Here is a 24813-nt window from a genome sequence, read left to right on the forward strand (position 1 = left end):
TTTCATGTAGTTATCTGTTTTTGTGTTAATTTTAAATTCCTGCAACATAAATTCTAAGTTATGCAACTCTTCCTTAGTGAAGGAATACGAGTGATTTTTTTTTAATCTGCCATTAAGTTATTCTAAAGATTGATTAAACTCTGATCACTATCCTTTCTGATAGTTTTTTGAAGAGGCCCAGTCAACTGAAGCATATCTGAAAGGTCTACAGGATTCCATCAGGAAGAAGTATACCTGTGATAAAAATATGTCACTTCAGCGCTTGCTGGAACAGATCAAGGAACTAGAGGTATTCTGAGAGAAAATTCAAGGCAGTAGGAACACCTCTCACTTGGAACATCTCTTTTTATTTATTATTTATGTATAGTATCAATGGAATTAGAAAATAAAATAATCATTCAATATAAGTATTGGGCATCTACTGTGTGCCAAGCACTGAACTGAGTGGTTGGGAAAATACAGTAGATTTCAGGGACACAATCCCTGCCTTCAAGGAGCTTGCAGTACAATGGGTGACACAGATAAGGAATTCTTTACAGGTAGGAGGAAAAAGAAAACAGATGGATAAATGTATAACTGTTTAAGTGGAATATGCAGATCAACAAGTTTAAGTGCTAGAAGTGGGTCCAAGTACATAAGTACATGTGTTTGAGGGAGAGTAAAGTTTAGGAAGCAGCATAACCTAACGGAGAGAGCATGGGCCAGGGAGTTGGAAGGATGTGGGTCCTAATCCCACCTCTGCCAATCATTTGCTAGATGACCATGGGCAAGTCACTGCTCTATGCCTCAGTTTCTTCAATTGCAAAATGGGGATACCTGTTCTCCTGTCTACTTAGACTGTGAGCCCCATGCAGGACAGAGACTGTGTCCAGCCTAATTAACTAGTACCTTCCCTGGTGCTTAGAACAGTGTTTGGCACATAGTAAGTGCTTAACAAATACCATTTAAAAAAGTAAAATTAATTAGGCAAAGCATACTGAAGGTGGTAAGATTTCAGAAGAGGTTTGGTGAGTTGTTATTTGGCAGGTTTGAAGGAAGAGGGAATTCCAGGCAGTTGGATATGAACAATGGGGCTAATAATAATAATAATAATAGCATTTATTAATGACTTACTATGTGCAAACCACTGTTCTAAGTGCTGGGGAGTTTACAAGGTGATCAGGTTGTCCCACGTGGGGTTCACAGTCAATCCCCATTTTACAGATGAGGTAACTGAGGCACAGAGAAGTTAAGTGACTTGCCCAAAATCACACAGCTGACAAGTGGCGAAGCCAGGATTTTGTTTTGTTCTGTCTCCCCCTTCTAGACTGTGAGCCCACTGTTGGGTAGGGACCGTCTCTATATGTTGCCAACTTGTACTTCCCAAGCGCTTAGTACAGTGCTCTGCACACAGTAAGTGCTCAATAAATACGATTGACTGAATGAATGAATTAACCGATGACCTCTGACTCCAAAGCCACGCTGGTTAGAGCAAACAACTGTGAAGATCAATTTTCCGAATATATTTAGGACTCTCAGAATCTCTGTGCATAGGTACATTTTCAGTGAATCATACTATCTGGAGAGAGGTACAAAAGTGTCACAGATGAAACAAAGCAATCGATTAGTGTTTTGATCTCTTTCGATTCCTTCATTCATTCAATTCATTCAGTTGTTTTTATTGAGCACTTACTGTGTGCAGAGCACTGTACTAAGCACTTGGGAAAGTACAATACAGCAATAAAGAGAGAGAGTCCATGCCCACAACGAGCTCACAGTCTAGAGACTGTCAACTCCTGAAGATTTCTTTCAAGTTAAGGAAATCCTTATACCCTTATACGTGGATTCTCTTTTGCCTTTTTGATTGCAGTTGAGGAAAATAATTTACAAGTGATTTATCTTAAGTCTCTCAGACTCCTTTAAAAAAATTTTTTAGAGTGAGTGTATAGTTAGCATAAATATAAGAACTGCTACTTGTTTTCTATTGGTGAGTCTTTACAGAAAAAGTTGAAAAGCACCTTATTTTAAAAATGAAATTTAACTTGCAGAAAGAACGAGAGAAAATCCTTGAATATAAACGCCAGGTGCAGAATTTAGTAAACAAATCCAAGAAGATTGTGCAGCTGAAACCCCGGAACCCAGACTATAGGAGCAATAAGCCTATTATTCTCAGGGCGCTCTGTGACTACAAACAGGATCAGGTGAGTTGTTCGGAATTATTTGCAAAGATGAAACACTATGTCCTTTAATCTTTGGATAGTGACTGGCAAGAAGGCAGTATTTAAACTAGTATTTCAGGTTATTCCAGAGGGAATATATTTTGCACTTATAACTGAAGACCATTTGCAAGGTCTTCATTAGCAAAATTGCATGGTTAATTCAGATTCTTCATATATACTTTCGTCTAAATTGCGTAGTTTCAGATGAAAGTGTTTTTTAGAAATTATGGTTTAGCATATGCGTATATGCATAGAAACAATGACACAAAGAAGTAAGAATGCCATTCATTTTCATTGCCTCAAAAGATGAGAATATAAAAGTGAGAATTGTCCAGACAAATTCAGTGCAACACAAAAATTCTGCATGATATTTGACAGTCACATGAACATCAAAACCATACATAAAGCAGTTATTTAGATATTTCCAAATTGCTTTACCAGTGGCAAAGTTGTCTTTGTTTCCCTGTTTTAAGCATAAAGTGTCAACAAGGAAGATATTTTTGTTGAAATACTTTTGTTAGTGTTATGCCACTTATGTCAAGTAAACCCTCTGATCTAGACACTAGAAACCCAAATAACCAAGCAAATAAACAATAAGATAACTTGTAGGGGAGCTTTCCCGCCTGTACTCTCCTTGGGGACTATAGATTTGTTTCCTTAGTAGTTTAGACTTTTGGGGAGAAAGTGTGTGTCAATCTAATTCATTTGAGTTTAATTTATGTAACAATAATATAACAGTGGGGAAGAGTGAGTGTGCTTAAACTTTAGAAGGAAGTCCAAATATTTATTCTGTCTTTCCTACAGAAAATAGTACACAAAGGAGATGAGTGCATTTTGAAAGACAATAATGAACGGAGTAAGTGGTATGTGACTGGCCCAGGCGGCGTGGACATGCTAGTGCCTTCGGTTGGCCTGATTATTCCTCCTCCAAATCCCCTAGCTGTGGATCTTTCTTCCAAGTAAGTTGTGGTATTGCCCATCACCTGAGAGGCAAGGGATGGGTGTCTGGACAGTGCATCTTTCTCTGAGTGGGCTCTGAAATTCCTCCGGAGCTTTGTATTTTTTTTTTTTTAAAGTGACAGACGCCACCCAGTGGCACCTTTAGTATACTAGTCGCCCTAGGGAAAAACGTCATTTGGGGCCATTTTAGATTAATTTTGGGGCTCTGTAAGTAAATAGGACATTTAATATTTCAGTTTCTTTTTCTTTTCCATAAGTTTAAGAAAGCACAGACTGTTTAATAGGTAGGAGAACACTGAGCACCCCCTCTAGACTGTAAGCTCATTTTGGGCAGGGAGCTTGTCTGCCAGTTCTGTTGTATTGCCCTCTTCCCAAGAGCTTAGTGCAGTACTCTGCATATAGTAAGCACTCAGTAACTACCATTGATTGACTGATTGGACAGGATTTCAGATTTGTGGTCTCTGTGTGGTTCCCAAGTGTCCCTCCCCAAAGCCGCTACTGGACCTTTCACTTGGCTCACACATTTGGGAGAAAGAATACCCAGATAGGAATGGCTTTTACAGTTGAATTATTTTATTGCTTAATTGTAACTGTGCCTCTGCCCATAGCATTATTTGTATTGACTCCAAATTCCAAAAATTACCTGTCTACATATATTAGTTCAAGCTTTTTTGTTGACAGCTATGATTATAAAATACGTAAGTTTAACCTTGGATCTCTACACCTTTCGTCTCCTCTTTCAGAATCGAACAGTATTATGAAGCCATTTTGGCTCTGTGGAATCAGCTGTACATCAACATGAAGAGTCTAGTGTCCTGGCATTACTGCATGATCGACATTGAGAAAATCAGGGCAATGACCATTGCTAAGGTTTGTATAGTCCATTCTTCTCTCTGCCCTTTTATCAATCTAAGACTCCAGCTATGGCTTACTAACTTTTATCAGGCATCAGATGCACTCTTCAGGGGAGGTCCTGGTCTGTCCGTACCAGGTTTGGAGAAACCAGAGTATTGTTAAATAGCATGGAGGTGCCATTGCTCAAACTTAATAGAGTAGCGGATCATTAATAAAGTAAGGCTAGTGAGTCTGAAGTGTTACAAAAGGCCGAACTGTGTATTGTTTCTGTTTCCTGTCATCGTGGCTGAGTACCATTCAACTCTTACACTGTTACACTTTGTATACAAGACATTTTTTTCAGGAAGTATTCATTTCCAGTCTCTCTTATTGGTATGAAAGTCATATCTTCAAATCATATCTTTGAGGTGCCAAGTATTTGGTCCAAAACATCCAGCTTCTTATTGGTAGGGACAAAACATAAGTACTAACCCAGAACACACCTCTTTCCAGTTTAAGAGGTCTACACTTGACACCTGGCATCCTCCATAGTTTTTCAGCAGTTCTCTTATACTGCTTGGTAACGCTTGGCATATTACCTCTCTCGAATGTTTGGGATTTAACACTTTCAACTCCTTCAATTTTCAGCTGAAGACAATGCGCCAGGAAGATTACATGAAAACTATATCTGATCTTGAGGTACATTACCAAGAATTCATCAGGAACAGCCAAGGCTCAGAGATGTTTGGAGATGATGACAAACGGAAAATACAGACTCAGTTCACTGATGCTCAGAAGTACTATCAGACCTTGGTTATACAGCTGCCAGGTCACCACCAGCACCAAACAGGTTTGTTAAAGGTGTTTTTCCCTTTTTGGTCATCAATTTGGTGTCTTTCAAATGAAAATTCCTTCTTTTAGCTGCTTGGTAACTGTAAAAATGACTTCAGGAGGCCTGGTGCCTAAACTCTTCACTACCAGTCACCCCAGACTAGCTCAGACATGTTACAAGCTACAAAGAACAGTGGCTTCTCAGTTAACTCATAGGAAGAAGGCAGTTGGCCATTCTGGATAAAAACAACTTCTGTTAGTAATTCCTATTTTTTCTTTATCTTGTAGTGATATAGGGTACACATTATTTTTTTGCACAAGTGAAAATAAAAATCAAAACAGTGTGCAGGATATATCTTGTTATATCAGAGGCTTGGAGAGTTTCTAAATTTCTGCGTGGTTCCATTGTGTTTTGTAGTAACTACAACTGAAATTACTCATCTTGGTTCCTGCAAAGACACAAACCACAACCAAGTCATTGAAACCAGTAGAGAGAATGACAAGCAGGAAACATGGATGCTGCTGGAACTCCAGAAGATTCGTCGGCAGATGGAGCACTGTGAGGGTAGGATGACCCTAAAAAACCCTCTGATCCCAGATCAAGGCACTTCTCATCACATTACAGTGAAAATAAATGAGCTAAAGGTAATTAATCTTATCTGCTTCCAATGATCATTTAAGAATTTTTGCTCTTTTCAAACGAAAACCATGTATCATAGCATTCAAGTTTAACCCACAAATGGTTTTTAAATGTGTTTATAAGAGATAGTATTTTCTTTATATGCTGGTATGTTTCCCTTCATCAATCAGTAGTATGTTTTAAGCCTTTACTGAATGCACGGTACCGTTTTAAATGCTTGAGAGAATACAAAAGAGTTAGTAGTCATGATCTCTGCTAATAATCTAGTGGAGGAGAGAGACACTAAAATAAATTACAGGTAAAGGGAAGCAACAGAGTTTAAAGTTAAATATATGTGTTGTGGAGGAAAGGGAGTAGGGGAAGGACTTAAATTCTAACCAGTACAATTACCTCCTTTCAAAACAGAGCACATCATTTCCTCCAAGGGAGAAGCTATCCTCCTCCTGTGTTGGTTCTGATAAGTGGGGATGTACCTGATCACTGTTGATTTAGTTTGAGGATCAGCATTATATAACTAATACATTTGAACAAATCTCCCACAGTCAGACTCTCAAAGGTAGTTTGAGCTGTTGCCAGGTAGAACATGCAGGTCAGAGATGGCCTCAGGGAATGAGTGCAGTCCACACCAGTCCACACACCAGTTCTGTTTTTATAGTTCTGCTTCCCATTTGATGTTAGTCCCTCCGAGAAACTGTTCCAGCTCTCACGGCATGGACTTCTCTCAGAATTGGCATGTAGGAGGAAGGAGGTGTCAGACGTTATAATAATAATGATAATAATAATAATAATAATGTTGGTATTTGTTAAGCACTTACTATGTGCAAAGCACTGTTCTAAGCGCTGGGGTAGATACAAGGTAATCAGGTTGTCCCATGAGGGGCTCACAGTCTTCATCCCCATTTTACAGATGAGGGAACTGAGGCCCAGAGAAGTGAAGTGACTTGCCCAAAGTCACACTGCTGACAAGTGGCGGAGCCGGGATTTGAACCCACGGCCTCCGACTCCAAAGCCCGTGCTCTTTCCACTGAGCCACGTTGCTCTCAATCAATCAGTGATATTTATTGAGCGCTTAGTATGTGCAGAACACTGTACTAAGAGCTTGGGAGAGTACAGTACCACAGAATTAACAGGCAGGTTCTCTGCCCAGAATGAGTTTACAGTCTAGAAACTCTCATTTGTTAATGATCATTTTAAACCCGTAAATGGTCTTGACACATCCATAGTGATTAAACATTTCAAGCCACGTAATAGTTGTTATACCCTAAGCATTGGCACAGTTTGCTGTCTGCGTGTTTTATTAGTTCTCTAGAAGGAAAAAAGTTAGAGCAACTATAACTACCCTTGAAGGACTGTGAACTCTTTGTGGACAGGGATCATATTTACCAACTCCACTGTACTGGAGTCTCCCAAGTGCTTTTTACAGTGCTCTAAACACAAGAAGTACTGAATAAATACCATTGATTGACATTTAATACATTGAAATTTGAATCAATGAATGGGATGTAAGAACTAGAGAAAGAACGTACAACTGGCTGTATAAATATACTGATATCAACGATTCTTCTGTTTTAACAGGGTGTACAGAATGATTCGCAAGCAATTGCTGAATTCCTCAACCAACTTAAAGACATGTTAGCCAACTTCAGAGGTTCGGAAAAATATTGTTATTTACAGACTGAGGTATTTGGATTGTTTCAGAAACTGGAAAATATTAATGGTGTTACTGATGGCTACTTAAGTAGGTAAGTTTTTTTTAAAAAAACTCCATGTTTTAGATGTCTTTCATTTCTATAATCCTTTTATTTGCATATTTTCATTTGCTTTATCTACCCAACTGGCTCCTCCTTTCACCTCTTGCCCTGTATGTTACCATCTCGATTCTTACTAAAGACTTTTAGCAGGTTCCTGCAGGGTAATGGGATCATGTTTTCCAGAGTTTCTAATGGATTTGGGGATTAAGAGTATAGTTTCTGGTCATGAACAGTGATCAAACCATGTATGCCGTTTATTGACATTGATTGTATTGTACCTGCCCCAGTGCTTAGAACAGTTTGGCATTTAGTAAGCGCTTAACAAATATTATCATTATTATTACCATCAGTAGCAACCATTCAGCAGAAACTTTTTCAGAAAAAAGGAAATCAGCTGTGTCTTAGTCTTGTGAAGATGGTGGAATTAAGGGCCAGGGTGGCAGATGGCCCAAGAGCAACAGCTAGGGGGAAAAAGGCAGAAAAGAGCTTAGGTCAGTCAGTCGGATTATTGAGCATTTACTGTGTGCAGAGCACTGTATTAAGTGCTTAGGAGAATACAGTGTAACAGAGTTGGTAGACAGTTCCCTGCCCACAATGAGCTTACAGCCTAGTGGAGTAGCCATTTCTGTATTTCAGGATATTCCACTCCACTTTAAACCCCACTTTCCAGAAACAGAGGGGATGGGTGGGAGAATTCCAAGTCTTTGCCAACTTGCATGAGGGAAAATTGTCCCGGGGGAAGGTCTTCAATCTGGAATGTTCTAGGGCATAACTTGGCCTAGCACTGAACCACGTGGCTGATGTGCTTCTGCCACTATAAGGCACCTCCAGCTGTCTGCAGCAGTTTATCAATCAGTGGTATTTATCGAATGTTTTACTGTGTGCAGAGAACTGTACTGACTGCTTGGCGTAGTACAGTACAGGAATATTGTAGGTAGACACATTCTGTGCTCACAAGGAGCTTACAGTCTAGAGGGGAATACAGACATTAAAATAAGTCATGGATATATACATAAGTGCTTCTAGGCTGTGAGCCCGCTGTTGGGTAGGGACCGTCTCTATATGTTGCCAACTTGTACTCCCCAAGCGCTTAGTACAGTGCTCTGCACACAGCGCTCAATAAATACGATTGAATGAATGAATGCTGTGGGGCTGAAGGTGGGGTGAATATCTAGACTGGGAACCCGTTGTTGGGTAGGGATTGTCTCTATCTGTTGCCGAACTGTACTTTCCAAGCACTTAGTACTGTGCTCTGCACACAGTAAACGCTCAGTAAATGATTGAATGAATGAATCAAATAGTGTCCAGATCCAAGTGCATAGATAACAAAGGAGGGATTCCACTTTTCAGGCAATTCGATTTTTTTCATTCTGTTTGTTTCTGCAGCTTATGTTCAATTAGAGGATTACTCCAAGCTATTCTGCAAACAGAAGATATGCTCAAAGTTTATGAATCGCGGCTGACTGAAGAGGAAACTGTTTGTCTGGACCTGGATAAAGTGGAAGCTTACCGCTGTGGTCTGAAGGTATTCATTCATTAGCTGATTCAGTCGTATTTATTGAGCGCTTACTGTGTGCAAAGCACTATACTAAGCACTTGGGAGAGTGCAATATAACAACAAACACACATTCCTGCCCACAACGAGCTCACAGTCTAGAGGGCGAGACAAATATTAATATAAATAGATTAAAGGTAACTGGAGAAGCCCAAGGATTTAGAATTTAAGGGGAACTGACGAAAGAAGGCCAACAGAATACTCCCTGAACTTTAAAAAGAATGTGTGATTTAGGTTTCCTGATAAATTGAGAAACGTGATGTGGCTCTGGCTTTATGTTGGATATTTGTAGTTGTTCTTAATCAGATCCCTCTGGTGCACTGTTGTGACTAGAATGAAACTTTTTCTTTCAAAGGTTGTCTTCTAATTTTTGTGGAACAGCTCTGGGTAAAAGGAAAAATTCATTTTAATTGTGTATGCTCAATTCCAGAAAATGAAGACTGACCTGAACCTGAAGAAGTCATTGTTGGCCACTATGAAGACCGAATTGCAGAAAGCACTGCAGATTGATGCCCAGATTTCCCAGCAGTACCCGCTCTATGACTTAGATCTTGGAAAGTTTACAGAAAAAGTCACTCAGCTCTCAGACCGTTGGCAAAGAATCGATAAGCAAATTGATTATAGGTTTGTCCGAGATTCCTCATTAAATACTAATACTCTTGCTCACTTGACTGCTTCTGAGATATGTTATGAGAAATAGACTTAAGGATGAATTCTCTTACAAGAAGACCATTGTGTAAGATGAACTAGCTGATGGATGCAATACTGTAGCCAGTTTGGGATTTTGGGATAATGGCTGTTAGGGAAGCCACCCATTATGTGAGGTTAGTTCTAACTGAACAGGAACATTGCAGGACACAGACACCTTAATCCCTAAGTCCCTTTCTAATAGTAAATTGGGGCTTAGGGAGGTATAGTCCCAGTATTCTTTTTGGCCCTCAGGGGACCAGTTAGTTCACTTAATAATGATGATAATAATAATTGTGGTATTTGTTAAGCACTTACTATGTGCCAGGAACTGTTCTAAGCACTGGGGTAGGTATAAGATAATTGGGTTGGACACAGTCCCTATCCCACATAGAGCTCACAGTCTTGATCCCCATTTTAAAGATAAGGTAACTGAGGCACAGACAAGTGACTTGCCCAAGGCCACACTGCAGATAAGTAGCGGAGCCAGGATTAGAACCCAGATCTTTCTGACTCCCAGGGTCATGCTCTATCCACTAGGCCACACTGCTTGCCTAATTTCTGTAAATGCTCCACAAAGCCAAAAGTCAAACTCAGTAAAGTCCTAGTTCAGTTGCTTCTCAAACCTTGCTGTCCCACCCTTCCCATGGGACAGAGGTTTCAGACCAAGAGGGGCCACGATGCATGGCCAGAGATTCTCCTACTACATGTTCCAGTATGCCTAGTATGACTGACCTGAGCAGGTGTAGAAGCTCTACACCACAAGTGAGCCGTAACTGCTTCCGATTCATCCCATACTCTGGTTTTCAGACCAGTTCAAAGCCATGCCCCAGCCCATGCAGGCCCCTACATTACAGGAGGATAAATGGAGAGTTTGGAGCCCTTTAAAGTCTCATTCTCAGTGATGGAATTATTAACAGAAACTTTGGATTGGCTTTCTCAAAGGCTTGGGAGCAGGAAGAGCGTCTACTAACTCTGTTGTTGTACTCTCCCAAGTGCTTAATCCAGAGTTGGGCACACGGTAAATATTCAATAAATACCACTGAATTATTATTTATGAAACCTCCTCCTGTAGTTCCCAAACCATCTCATCTCCTACTTGAGCCCTATTTTGTAGGCCATTTTGATAGGAATATTTGAACAATTGAAACATGTCTGTTCTGATTAGATTATGGGACTTGGAGAAACAAATCAAACAACTGAGAAATTACCGAGATAACTACCAGGCCTTCTGCAAGTGGATCTATGATGCCAAGCGTCGCCAGGATGCCATTGAATCCATGAAATTTGGAGACTCCAATACAGTCATGAGATTTCTGAATGAACAGAAGGTAAGGGTTTTCAGGCCAAAATAAAATTCAACTGATCAGATGTTCTAGAAGGAATTAGGGTGTTTAGATCTCTTGTTGCCCATAAGGATTGTTGAGGTTTAAAATACCCAATATTTCAACCATCACGCCGCCTTGATGGGGATTAAAGGATGTCCCCTGGTTTAGACAGTTGCCGTAAATCTCTACAAAAGTGCAGTCATCCCAAAGTACAGTCTGTGCCATTCTCCTATTGCTGTTCTGAAATGTCTATGCACAGAAAAGTAAATAAAATGGAAAACTTGGCTGACTTCAGAATAACTCCCTGGATTGCTAGTCCAAGACATGGTGGAGGGGCTGATTGATCGATTCTTTTCCAAATCATTGTGAACACTTATTTTCTTTCGACTAGAACTTGCACAGTGAAATATCTGGTAAACGAGACAAATCAGAAGAAGTACAGAAGGTGGCAGAATTGTGTGCAAATTCTATCAAGGTATGTTTGATTCAATCATTATTCCAGTAACGTCTTCAGACGTTACACTTTAAGAGGTTGTACCTTTTTTTATTTTTTTGAACATACTGAATAGGCATTATCCTTCCCAGATCGAGGAAAGTAGTGGATCTGTGGTAAATGTTTCTACCCACATTACGTACTGGCAGTTTCCGTGGGCATGCGTTTGTTTTTGCTTTATGTACAAATGAATGTGTAGATGTTGCTAGTGTCAGCACGTAAAGATGCATCATTCAGCACACATTGCAGCTTCATTTCTTGTACACTTGGGATAGCATGTAACCTTTTTTTTTTTTTGCACAAACTGATGAGAATGTTAATTTTTTTCCAAGTCCTGCAAATTTAAGCTGAAATGGTTTCTTTTAGACCTCTTAGAATTTTTTTCCATCATTTTACAGGATTATGAACTTCAGCTTGCCTCATACACCTCAGGACTGGAAACTCTTCTCAACATACCCATCAAGAGGACTATGGTTCAGTCCCCTTCAGGTGTTATTCTGCAAGAGGTATGTCATCCGCATTTGATGCAATTTAATAATTCTTGAAAAGACGTCCTTTTATTTTGAAATGCATTTCAATTAGGATCAGGCTCAATTTAAATATGCCATTTACATTATTGGAACCAATGAAGGATTTGGTCTTAAATTATGGCAGGAGGGACTTGTTAGATAGAGGGAAAAAGTTGATATTGAGTAAAGCTCTAAAACTTACCTAAGGACGTTGTAGAATTAATGATCATATTATTGTGTTTGTTCAGCACTTACTATATATTGTAGTAAATGCTGGGGTCAATAGAAGATTATCCAGTCAGATAACAGTCCTTGTCTCATAAAGAGCTCACAGAGGGGAAGGGCGAAGGAGAATTTAATTCTCATTTTACAGATGGGGAAACTGAGGCATAGAGAAGCAAAGTGATCTGCCCAAGGTCACAGAGAAGGCAGATGGCAGAGCCAGGATTAGAAGTCAGGTTCTCCGACTCCCAAGCCTGTAATCTTTCCACAAGGCAATGCTGCTCTACAAGGCGATCTAACAAAAAACAAAAAAAACAGTTGTCAGGGACGATTGAGGTAAATTCTACCCACATGGATTGATGGACCTTCTGTAGGTTCCTTTCAGGTGTCTTTGACTCTATAAAGCAGGATTTCCTTCCAGTCTCCAAATTAAAAACTGAGGTGTCTTTCTACATTAAGAAAAAAATTATCTCCATTAATATTATTACTGTTATGTTACTAAGCACTTACTATGTGCTAAATATAGGGGTAGATTCATAATAATCAGATCTCTGCTATTATAATTACTTTAAAAAGGTATTCTCAAAAATATGTCCTTTTTCCTTCCAATTTTCAAGGCTGCAGAAATTCACGCCCGCTACATAGAACTACTCACAAGATCTGGAGATTATTACCGGTTCTTGAGTGAGATATTGAAGAGTATGGAAGATCTAAAGGTAATCTATTTTGTTTATTTTTTAAATACTTTCAAGGTCAAAAAATAAATCATTTTTCTTCAAATCTTTTAAATTCACTGACCTGTAAAATACCAGGAAACACTAGAAAACAAGGCTGATCGTTTTTTGTTCTGTTTTTTTTTTTTTTTTTTTAAACCTTTGGTCATTTTTTTCAAGGAACATTATTCTACTCTCTTTTAAGGCCTAAATCTTTTGGGTGGAAGAATTAGAAATTGTTGATGTTGAGATGTTTAATTTGCTTCTCTCTAGCTTTAGAGTTTTGATTTATCAATCAATCTATAGTGTTTATTGAGCACTTATTATGAGTAGAACACAGTAATAAGTGCTTGGGAAAGTACAACTCAGCAGAATTAGCAGACACGTTCCTGCCCATAGTGAGTTTATGATCTTACATAACGAGCTTATCTTTGTCCAGCAAAAATAAGTAAATCCAGTTTCCTTTTGTGCCTGAGAGGAAACGAAGAACAATTTTTCAGTCATCTCTTGTCCCATAACATTATGATTGGGTTTAGTTGTATGGGCAGAACTCAAATTTGACAGGATGCTGGAAGTCAGGAGTCTTTCCAGTTCTCAGTCTCGCCATCATTTTTTTTAAGGTAGAGCTCGGAAAGACATCCTGAAGTGGGAGGGAGTCAAAGGGTAATCTGTGATCCTAAATGCCTCATGAATAGCCCCGTAAATTCTCAGAACATGTTTTCTCATTTCAATCCCTCAGCTGAAAAACACCAAAATTGAAGTCTTAGAAGAGGAGCTCAGACTTGCCAGAGATGCCAATTCTGAAAACTGCAACAAGAATAAGTTCCTGGATCAAAATCTGCAGAAGTACCAGGTGGAATGTTCCCAGTTCAAAGCCAAACTTGTGAGCCTGGAAGAGCTGAAGAGACAAGCTGAGCTGGATGGCAAATCTGCTAAGCAAAACCTGGACAAATGCTATGGCCAAATAAAAGATCTCAATGACAAGATAACAAGGCTCACTTATGAGATTGAAGATGAAAAGAGGAAAAGAAAGACTGTGGAAGATAGATTTGACCAACAGAAGAACGACTATGACCAGTTGCAGAAAGCCAGGCAGTGCGAAAAAGAAAACCTCGGCTGGCAGAAATTAGAATCTGAGAAAACCATTAAGGAGAAGGAGTACGAGATAGAAAGGTTAAGGGTTCTTCTGCAGGAGGAGGGCGTCCGGAAGAGGGAATATGAAAATGAGCTGGCAAAGGTAAGAAACCAGTATAATGAGGAGATGAGTAATTTAAGGAACAAGTATGAAACAGAAATTAACATAACGAAGACCACAATCAAGGAGATATCCATGCAAAAGGAGGAGGATGCCAAAGGCCTAAGAACCCAGCTGGACAGGCTCTCAAGGGAAAACCGTGATCTCAAAGATGAAATTGTCAGGCTGAACGATAGCATTTTGCAAGCAACAGAGCAACGAAGGAGGGCTGAAGAAAATGCTATGCAGCAAAAAGCCTGTGGGTCTGAGTTCATGCAGAAGAAGCAACAGCTGGAAATCGAACTGAAGCAAGTCATTCAGCAGCGCTCCGAGGACAACATGAGGCACAAGCAGTCCCTTGAGGAGGCTGCAAAAACCATTCAGGATAAAAATAAAGAGATTGAGAGATTAAAAGTTGAGTTTCAGGAGGAGGCTAAACGCCGTTGGGACTATGAAAATGAACTGGCTAAGGTAAGAAACTGTTACGATGAGGAAATTATCAGTTTAAAGAACCAGTTTGAGACAGAAATCAACATCACCAAGACGACAATCCACCAGCTTACTATGCAAAAGGAAGAAGATACCTGTGCCTACCGAGCCCAGCTGGACAATCTTACCAGAGAAAACAGGAGTTTGTCTGAAGAAGTAAAGAGACTGAAGAACACTTTGGCTCAAGCCACAGAAAACCTGAGGAGAGTAGAAGAAACGGCTCAGCAGCAGAAAGCAAGTGGCTTGGAGATCTCGCAGAAGAAAGTACAGTTGGAGATAGAGCTGAAACAGGTTACGCAGATGCGCTCTGAGGAGAGCATGCGCTACAAGCAGTCCCTGGACGATGCTGCCAAGACAATTCAGGACAAAAACAAAGAGCTCGAGAGGTTAAAAAAGCTGATAGAGACAGAAACAAGTCAAAGGAAAGCCCTGGAGGATGAAAATGCCAAATTACAGAGGGCTCAGTTTGATCTGCAGAAAGCAAACAGCAGCGCAACAGAAACAATAACAAAACTGAGGATTCAGGAGCAAGAGATGACCCGATTAAAAATTGACTATGAAAGACTTTCCCAGGAGAGAGTAGGGAAGGACCAGGATATTGCCAAATTCCAGGCCTCTCTGAAAGACCTGCAGTTCCAAAAGCAGAAAGTGGAAGAGGAATTGAACAGACTGAAGAAAACAGCGTCAGATGAATCCTCCAGAAGGAAAAAGCTTGAAGAAGAACTGGAGGGCATGAGGAGGTCTTTAAAAGAGCAAGCCATCAAAATCACAAATCTCACCCAGCAGCTAGAGCAGGCTTCCATCATGAAGAAAAAGAGCGAAGACGATCTTCGACAGCACAGGGACATTCTGGATGGTCACGTGAGGGAGAAGCAGAGAACTCAGGAGGAGTTGAGGAAGCTGGCGGCTGAGGTCGAAGTCCTCCGGCGCCAGTTGCTCCAGGAGCAAGAAAATGTTAAACAGGCTCACCTGAGAAATGAGCACTTCCAGAAAGCGATTGAGGACAAAAGCAAAAGCCTGAATGAAAGTAAAATAGAGATCGAGCGGTTACAGTCCCTGACAGAGAATCTGACCAAAGAGCACTTGATGCTGGAGGAAGAGCTGCGGAACTTGAGATTGGAATATGATGACCTGAGGAGGAGCAGACGTGAAGCCGATAATGATAAAAATGTCACCATTTCTGAACTCAGGAGCCAACTACAGACCAGCAACAACCGAACCTTGGAGCTTCAGGGGCTGATAAATGATTTACAGAGAGAAAGGGAAAATTTGAGACAGGAAATTGAAAAATTCCAAAAGCAGGCTTTAGAGGTATTCACAAATATTTGATCACAGCTTTACTCTCTCTCAGATAATTCACTTATCTGGACTTCTAACAAATCAACTTTGTGCTTCTTAAATTCACTCCTTAAATTCACTCTCATTTACTCATCTATTTTTTTTCTTCACTGGGTATTTATTAAAATGTTATCCAAAAAGCCCGTAAGAGAATTCTTGACTTTTTTTTTTGCTTTTCCGTACTAACACATGACCTCAAATCAATTATTGTGTCATACTTGCATGTGGTTCTTTGTGAGTCTTTTAACACTTAGAACATTTAAGAATATGTACTGATTGCAGGTCTGCAGCTGTTCTGTCTATTTTCTAGCAAACCTGCCTTGAAAATCTACTGTAAAGAGAAAGATCTAGCACATGTGTAAAGATAAATTTTTATATAAAATTCATAGGCTCAACCAAGCTGTTTTCCATACTGTTTAAATCTTTTCTCTCCTGCTTAAATGATTTTCCTTCCCCAATCAGTTCTGCTTTCTTTTAATGACTATACCTAAGCTTTTAAAAATTATTTTTATTTTAATTTTTTAAATTTGTAATTATTTTTGAATTATAAATCTGTTTTCAACTCTTTGACTTTCCCTTTTTAACTTCTGATATAGACAATATTTGTGTGGGCATGTGGGGGTATATATGTACAAAGATATGTATCTCTACTACCATACTTAACAATTAGTTAACTTGTGACAGGTCTGATAACCAGTAACAAAATCAAAATATCCGTACACCAGAATCACTGCAAAATGCAAGGCAGTTAGACTGGGTTGCAGCACCCCCAATTTGCTCTGGGAGAGGAATAAAAAAGTGAGTATAAGACAGGGTAGTCTGGATTAACTTTTTCCAAAAATTTTAGAACGACAGTGTGGTCAAATCAATCTGGTGTGCAAATGTAAAGCCCTTTCAAATAGGAGAAAGTTTAACCTGTGAGACGGGTAGACGGAATTGGTAATAGAGACACTATACTTTCATGTTTTTCTCTTTTTCTCACTTTAGGCCTCCAACAGGATTCAAGAATCCAAGAGTCAGTGTACTCAGGTGGTGCAAGAAAGAGAGAGCTTGCTGGTGAAAATAAAAGTCCTAGAACAAGACAAGGCAAGGCTGCAAAGATTAGAAGATGAATTAAACCGAGCCAAAGCAACATTAGAATCAGAGAGCCGGGTGAAACAGCGCCTAGAGTGTGAGAAGCAGCAAATTCAGAATGACTTAAACCAGTGGAAAAGTCAGTATTCCCGCAAGGAGGAGGCCATCAGGAAGATTGAATCGGAGAGGGAAAAGAGCGAGAGGGAGAAGAACTGCCTGAGGAGCGAGATCGAGAGGCTTCAAGCAGAGATCAAGAGGATTGAGGACAGGTGCCGGCGCAAGATGGAGGATTCCAGCCGAGAAACCCAATCGCAGATGGACGCCGAGCGGTCCAGATTGCAGAGGGAAATCGAGAAACTGAAACAGCGCCCGTACGGATCTCACCGGGAGACTCAGACCGAGGATGAGTGGGCCATTGACCCATCCAAACTCATGTTCGATGGGCTGCGCAAGAAAGTGACCGCGATGCAGCTCTACGAATGTCAGCTGATTGATAAGACCACCTTAGACAAATTGCTCAAGGGGAAAAAGTCGGTGGAAGAAGTTGCTTCTGACATTGAACCTTTTCTCCGGGGTGCAGGTGCCATTGCTGGGGCCTCAGCTTCACCCAAAGATAAGTACTCTCTGGTGGAGGCCAAGCGGAAGAAACTGATCTCCCCAGAGTCCACGGTCATGCTCCTGGAGGCTCAAGCGGCCACAGGAGGGGTGATTGACCCCCACAGGAATGAGAAACTGACCGTCGATAATGCTATCGCCCGGGACCTCATCGACTTTGATGACCGGCAGCAGATCTACACCGCCGAGAAGGCTGTCACCGGCTTCAAAGATCCCTTTTCGGGCAAGACGGTCCCCGTGTCCGAAGCTATTAAGAAAAACCTGATCGACAAGGAAACGGGATTACGACTGTTGGAGGCCCAGATTGCTTCTGGAGGGGTTGTCGATCCTGTTAACAGTGTCTTCCTGCCGAAAGACATTGCCTTGGCTCGAGGGCTGATTGACAGAGATCTGTATAGGTCCCTGAATGATCCCCGAGACAGCCAGAAGAACTTTATCGACCCCATCACCAAAAAGAAGGTCAGTTATATGCAGCTGCGGGAGAGGTGTAGAATCGAACCCCACACTGGCCTGCTCCTGCTGACCGTGCAGAAGAGAAGCATGTCGTTCCAGGGCATCCGGCAGCCTGTCACGGTGACAGAGCTGGTGAACTCCGGGATCCTGAGGCCCTCCACCGTGAACGAACTGGAATCCGGCCAGATTTCTTTTGATGAGGTTGGCGAGAGGATAAAAGATTTCCTCCAGGGCTCCAGCTGCATAGCTGGCATTTACAACGAAACCACAAAACAGAAGCTCGGCATTTACGAGGCCATGAAGATTGGGCTGGTGAGGCCCGGCACGGCTCTCGAACTCCTGGAGGCCCAAGCGGCTACTGGCTTCATCGTGGATCCGGTTGGGAATCAGAGGCTCCCTGTGGAAGAAGCCTACAAAAGAGGTCTCGTGGGCATAGAGTTCAAGGAGAAACTTTTGTCGGCTGAACGGGCCGTCACGGGGTATAAAGACCCGGAAACCGGAACCATCATCTCCCTGTTTCAGGCAATGAACAAAGAGCTCATCGAAAAGGGCCATGGCATTCGCCTCCTGGAGGCGCAGATCGCCACAGGCGGGATCATCGATCCAAAGGAAAGCCACCGCCTGCCAGTTGAAATGGCCTATAAACGTGGCTACTTCAACGAGGAACTGAATGAAATCCTCTTGGACCCTAGCGATGACACCAAGGGATTCTTTGACCCCAACACTGAAGAAAATCTCACCTATCTGCAGCTGAAAGAAAGGTGCATGAAGGATGAGCATACAGGCCTCTGCCTTCTGCCCCTGAAGGAGAAGAAGAAGCAGGTCCAGACGTCCCAGAAGAACACACTCAGGAAGCGCCGAGTCGTGATTGTGGATCCCGAAACCAACAAAGAGATGTCCGTGCAGGAGGCCTACAAGAAGGGCCTCATCGATTACGAGACTTTCGTGGAGCTCTGCGAGCAGGAGTGCGAGTGGGAGGAAATAACCATTACTGGATCGGATGGCTCTACGAGGGTGGTCTTGGTCGACAGAAAAACAGGCAACCAGTATGATATCCAAGAGGCTATTGACAGAGGGCTTGTGGACAGAAAATTTTTTGAGCAGTACCGTTCCGGCAGCCTCAGCCTCACTCAGTTCGCCGATATGATTTCTATCAAGAATGGGGGCGGGGTTGGGGGTGGTGGGGGCGGAGATGAAGTTTTCAGCAGCTCTCGGCATGAGTCGGTCAGCAAGTCCTCCAGCATATCTAGCATCCGGAATTTAACCATCAGAAGCACCTCTTTATCTGACCCTCTGGAAGAACTCAGTCCCATTGCAGCCATCTTTGACACCGAAAACCTGGAGAAGATTTCCATTTCGGAAGGCATCCAGCGGGGCATCGTTGACAGCATCACCGGTCAGAGGCTTCTAGAAGCTCAGGCCTGCACCGGAGGCATCATCAGTCCCACCACGGGTCAGAAGCTCTCTCTCCAAGATGCGGTCTCCCAAGGCCTCGTAGACCAAGACATGGCCACCAGGCTGAAGCCGGCCCAGAAAGCTTTCGTCGGTTTCGAGGGGGTGAAGGGCAAAAAGAAGATGTCAGCAGCAGAGGCGGTGAAAGAAAAATGGCTGCCCTATGAAGCAGGTCAGCGCTTCCTGGAATTTCAGTACGTTACCGGAGGCCTCGTCGATCCGGAGATGAATGGAAGAATAAGCACCGAAGAGGCCATCCGAAAAGGCTTGATCGATGGCCGGGCGGCTCAGAAACTGCAAGACACAAGCAACTACGCTAAAATTCTCACCTGCCCTAAAACCAAACTGAAAATATCCTACAAAGATGCCATGAACCGGTCCATGGTGGAGGACATCACCGGGCTGCGCCTGCTGGAAGCAGCGTCCATTTCCTCCAAGGGCTTGCCCAGCCCCTATAACGTCTCTTCGGCTCCAGGCTCGCGCTCCGGCTCGCGTTCTGGTTCGCGCTCCGGTTCCCGCAGCGGATCCAGGAGGGGAAGTTTTGATGCGTCTGGAAATTCTTCATATTGTTATTCCTACTCATCCTTTAGCAGCAGCTCTATCGGCCATTAGTCCTCAGCGGGGCAACGGTCTCTGAAACCTATCTTTACTTAGATGAATCGCTCCACTTTTATTAAATAAAAAGAGAGAAATAAAAACCTAACGTTTGTGGTGGCAATACTGTAACTTGCTTTGGGGTGATGGCTTACTGGAAAACAAAAGCCATGCTCAGAATCAAATAGTAAATGCTTTTCTGGCTGTTTATCCAAATCCTAGGAGCTTGAGGGGGAACTGTATAGGTAGAGTTAATCAATTGTAAGAAAAAGCACAAATTGTGATTTTTAAGTTTTTTTTCTTTTGTTTAATATTTGGATTTTTGATTAATTCTGAATTTTCTTTTTTGCAGCTATCACACAGAGCTGCCTGGGAGGGGGCAGGTAACTAAGGAGCTAATTAAAAATTTTAAAGTCCTAGTCAATCCTAATTTTTTTCTTTATTGTATTGGGGGGGGGCGGGAAGCTTGAGTATCTTTTTGTTTTTAATTTTTGAATATCGGATAAACCTAAAAGGAAACCCTTCATTTTCTTCCATATGTACTTAAGTCAGTTATAACTCGGCAATAAGTGGGTGGTACTGATAGCCTTCGCTTTTTTGTCACTGGCCAAAGTCTTCTGTTTATTTTGCTTGTTCCTTTTCCATGTAATCTTCAAAAGGGGTCTGTGTTTGCTATTGTGGCAATAAACTTTTAGACTTTTAATAGTCGTTGTGTTTTGATTTCAGAGCTGACACATTTATGAAAGTAGCAGTAGCTTTGGGTTTGCTGGCTACATGTCTAAACCTCCATGCATAGGAAACTCGGTCTGGTGTCCCCTGGGCCCATCGGGATGGGCATTTGCTCCGGGGTCTTTCCATAGCAGGGGCAGCTGTTCTTTTGTGGCGACACCAAGTTTTGCCACTTTTCCTATACCTCGCTGTCACCTCAACCCCTCCCAAACCCATATACACCCCAGACAGCTAAAAACTCCTTCCCAAGCTGCTACCTCTGCCATATGGCAATAAGAATATTGCTGTGGGCATTGAGCCCATGGAAGTGAATGGCCAGGGACCTGAGACTCCATTTAGAAAAGAGTTTGTCTCAGAATAGTGATCATCAATGCCTGGGTTAATTTTTGAAAGATAATATGGTGGCGACCAACTCATCAGTTAAAAGACCATAAAATTAGAGTTGGATTTTCATCCGATGTCCCTAGAAAACTAACATTGAGATTTGGACAGATTTTCATGCCATTTTCACTGCTTGCTCATTTTGTTTTGATTAGTGGGTTATTGACCAATAATACCATATGCTTAAATGGAACTCTCAAGCAGGAAGTGCTGAGCAATTACTTAACTCACGTTAACACGTTTCTCAGAACATTCATATTGACCTAGTTAATACAAGTGCTTTGAAGCCCACTGTTGGGTAGGGACCATCTCTATATGTTGCCAACTTCCCAAGCACTTAGTACAGTGCTCTTCATACAGTAAGCGCTCAATAAATACGATTGAATGAATGAAAAATAAGGAACCAAATAATTTTGAAACCTACTAAGGCATGGAGTAGTTTGCAAACAATACTGGAGCATAATAAAAACAAGTGCACAAAAAAGAAATGCTCTTTTACTACATGGAAATATTGCCCTTTTAACAATGATTCCCTTCTCTGTCTACTATCTCATCACCTACACTTACTATCTATAACATTACTCTTTGCTCTATTGAGAATTGGGCACAACTCTGCTCAAGACTGGCTTCAGGCAGTTGGTTGCCTTGGGGCTGGGAAAAACTTGCTGTTTCCCTCTCTTCGATGCTGTGACGTTTTGCTTTGCCCACAAGCAACATTCCACATTACATCATTATGTTGCGAAGTGCACGCGGTGTAATCCAATGAATTCCTGAACATAGGGGGTTTTCCCAGGGCACTTTTGACTTGCCTTTCCAACCCCCAGTGCTCTCACCCTTCCACTGCTCCCTCTGATCTTGACCCCCGAAGTGGTTGCCAACCTCCTACCCCCTAATCCCAGCTCTGTGCCTGTCCCATGGGCCCCCCCATCTACAGAAATCTCTCCTAACAAGAGAAACCAAGGAAAGTCAAAAATAGCTCTGTGTACAAAAAACAATACCACTGCATCAGGCAATCTGGTGAAGGCAGAAAAAGGATGCATTTAAGTAAACTAATCTATAATAAAGGAGGAGAAATGAGGAGCCAAGCTGTTTGAGAGCTCAAAAACCAAACAGCAAGAACATTTAAAAATTCTCATCTTTGATGTTTAACCTTAAAGGGAAAAAAAGCTCTCTTTTACCATGCTCTTACCTCTTTAGTAACAATGAACTCATTACTATCACTATTAATAACATAATTGGATATTAAAAAGTAGTTGCTATACAGAAAATTGGATACAACACTTGCCCAGGAACGGCTTTGATCATTTGGCTGCGGTAAAACCAGGGGAAATTTTGCAGCTCTATTGTTCTCTCATCTCAGTCTCTTAGCCAACATATATTGGGTGGAATAACCAGTGGTTTTATGTTATCGGTAGGGCATAAACGCCATTGTGGGATTTCCAACGATGGGATTCTCTGGGGTTAGGGCTGCCACGGGGGAGTGGGGATGACCCGATGCAGACGATCACCACTGTGAGGGATGGAACCCAGTGAAGTTTCCTCATGAGACCCCAGGAGGGAAGGCAGAAGCTATCTCCCCGGGCCAGGCCGGGTTACACCAGATACGACAAACCGGAAGGAGATAAAGGGAAAATAAAACAGCCACATTGCAGGACCTGTTTACAAAAAAAACAGGACACAGCTAACCAAAAAAAACAGGATGCAGGTTAAACCGCAAGGCCACTGTCAGCCTTGTACGTGAGCGCGTGTTGGGTGCTAGCTGCCGCGATTAAATTGTACGCCCTAAGTATCCAGACAATGGAGAAAGGGGATAGTCGGTGGGAGGAAGAGGATGCGTTAGGGCTATAAAAATCAGCTTCGTACAATCAACAAGCGCACTCCCTGGCTGATGCTGTTTGAGCGACGGGGGTAGTGCCCTTTCTCATGAGAAAGAATAAAGACTCTTTCTGATCCTGACCTGGACTCTGATTTGGTGGGTAGAGGGAGCCGCTATCCCACACAGTTTGGGGGCTCGTCCGGGATCCTCTCCGAACGGGGAAAGCCTTCCTTGGCCTGGGCTGACTGGCAGGACGTCCCGCTGAAATTTTCAGTGGCCCTCGGTCTGGCCTGGGAAGAGCTCTCCCCTGACGAGAAAAGAACCGAGGAGAGACCAGAGCCGGGATCAGAAACAGCCAACGGGGGCTCGACGAAGGTCACTCGTGGGAACGATTGGTCACGTAAGTCTGTGCACAGGCCCAGATGGGATCTGGGTGACCGGACAGGGTGGAGAGGCGGTCCTGTTGAGGCTCCGGAGTTGGACTCCGGCCAAGAGCACAGGAGAGAAAAGAGCCTTCTCCACCCGGGGCGGTCCTGATTGAGTCTGTTTGAGCGACGGCTCCAGGCAAGAGCACAGGAGAGATAAGAGCCCCAGCTTCCCAGAGAGTCAAGTGGCATAGGCCCCATTAAAGGTACCCAGATTCGAGTATTGGGATGAACTTCCAAAATATGGAAAAATTATAGAATATATTCTATTGATATTTGTTCCCCCCCAGTCTAAGTCGTAAACCTGTTGTGGACGGGGGAGGTCACTGTTTATCTGTTTATCGTTGTACGTGTTTTTGTAAGCGCTTGGTACCGTGATCTGTGCATGGTTAACGTTCTCTAGATATTAGAAAGTGATGGGAGTGTCTGTTTGACTCGAGGAAACAAAGGTGGGGAAATGGGAGAAATCTCAGTCAAAAGCGAGTGGTGGGAAGTCCCTCCTGGAAATTCCGGAAGGCAGTCCGATGAACTTCCAAAGTATAAGAGAAAAGAGAAGAAATTAATTATAAAAATTATTATTAAATAATTAAATATTACTGCCTAACTTGGGCTGGTGCCCACCTTGGAGGAAACGTCTTCTGGCCAAAGTACGGATCCTCCGAGGACTGGGTTTGCCAAGAATTGAACATCTATGTAATTATGAGGGAACCCCGGAATGATGGGGAATGTGTGAATGCCGCAGTCTGGTGGCTATCGGTGGGTAAAGTTGTGGCGGAGGAAATTAAATTTGTGGTGAAGGAAATAGATGAGAAGAAAGATAGAGGGGCGAAGAAAGAGAAAAACTGGCATGCCAAAGTGATGTTGTAGACTCTAAAACAACAGGAAAAGCAAAGAAAGATTATGATACAAATCGTGCAGACAACGGCAAAGTTGATTATGATTTGTTATGCCTGTGGCCAGCAGGGACCTATGAAAAGAGAGTGTCCTCAGCGGGAAAAAGAAAAGAGTTTTATGTACATGAAGGAAAAGGGAAGAAAGAAAAGGGAAGGTGAAGCAATTGCAGTTGAAGGAAATTGTCTGCTCAGGCACCTACACCCTGAGAAGCAGGTGTCCCATAAGTGAGGAATGAGGGGTGGAGAGATTGCCTCTGAAGGAAATTGTATGTGTATGAAGGTTAGAGTAAGTGTGTGTGAAGAAAGAGAAGGGAAAGGAGAGAATTTTAGTAATTCCTTTGTGAAGGAGAAAGGTTAGGAAGGTCAGAGGTTCATAGAGCAAGTCCACCCTGAGTCCTTGATAAATTTGAGGGTGGGCAGAGAAAAACAAGATTATACCTTTTTGATAGATACGGGCGTTACCCGATCGTCACTAACCAAACTGCCGATCGGGGCCAGTATCGGGGGGGGAAACCATTATGATCTCGGGGGTAAAGGGGGAGAACTTCCCTGTCCCTGTTACAAAGACCTTAGAACTAGAATACCTAAGGTCAAACTTC

General features: G+C 42.3%; 1 protein-coding gene across 2 annotated transcripts in view; it reads left to right on the forward strand.

The window, feature by feature from the left end:
* LOC119949523 (desmoplakin) overlaps nt 1–20676 on the forward strand; it is a 45663-nt gene extending 24987 nt beyond the window's left edge. The window contains exons 10-24 of one of the 2 annotated variants that reach the window (XM_038771373.1): nt 164–289; nt 2028–2180; nt 3003–3157; nt 3902–4028; nt 4641–4842; nt 5242–5468; nt 7039–7205; nt 8601–8739; nt 9200–9393; nt 10625–10787; nt 11176–11259; nt 11676–11783; nt 12626–12724; nt 13461–13958; nt 16770–20676. In XM_038771373.1, the coding sequence (XP_038627301.1) occupies nt 164–289; nt 2028–2180; nt 3003–3157; nt 3902–4028; nt 4641–4842; nt 5242–5468; nt 7039–7205; nt 8601–8739; nt 9200–9393; nt 10625–10787; nt 11176–11259; nt 11676–11783; nt 12626–12724; nt 13461–13958; nt 16770–19988 (5661 nt within the window). In that variant the 3' untranslated portion in view covers nt 19989–20676. Of the gene's footprint in view, nt 1–163; nt 290–2027; nt 2181–3002; nt 3158–3901; nt 4029–4640; nt 4843–5241; nt 5469–7038; nt 7206–8600; nt 8740–9199; nt 9394–10624; nt 10788–11175; nt 11260–11675; nt 11784–12625; nt 12725–13460; nt 15756–16769 lie in introns of both variants that reach the window. The other variant, XM_038771372.1, reaches the window with a different exon arrangement.
* The last annotated feature ends 4137 nt before the right edge of the window (nt 20677–24813 follow it).

This window comes from Tachyglossus aculeatus, chromosome X2 (assembly GCF_015852505.1).
Source record: "Tachyglossus aculeatus isolate mTacAcu1 chromosome X2, mTacAcu1.pri, whole genome shotgun sequence".
NCBI classification, from domain to species: Eukaryota; Metazoa; Chordata; class Mammalia; order Monotremata; family Tachyglossidae; genus Tachyglossus; species Tachyglossus aculeatus.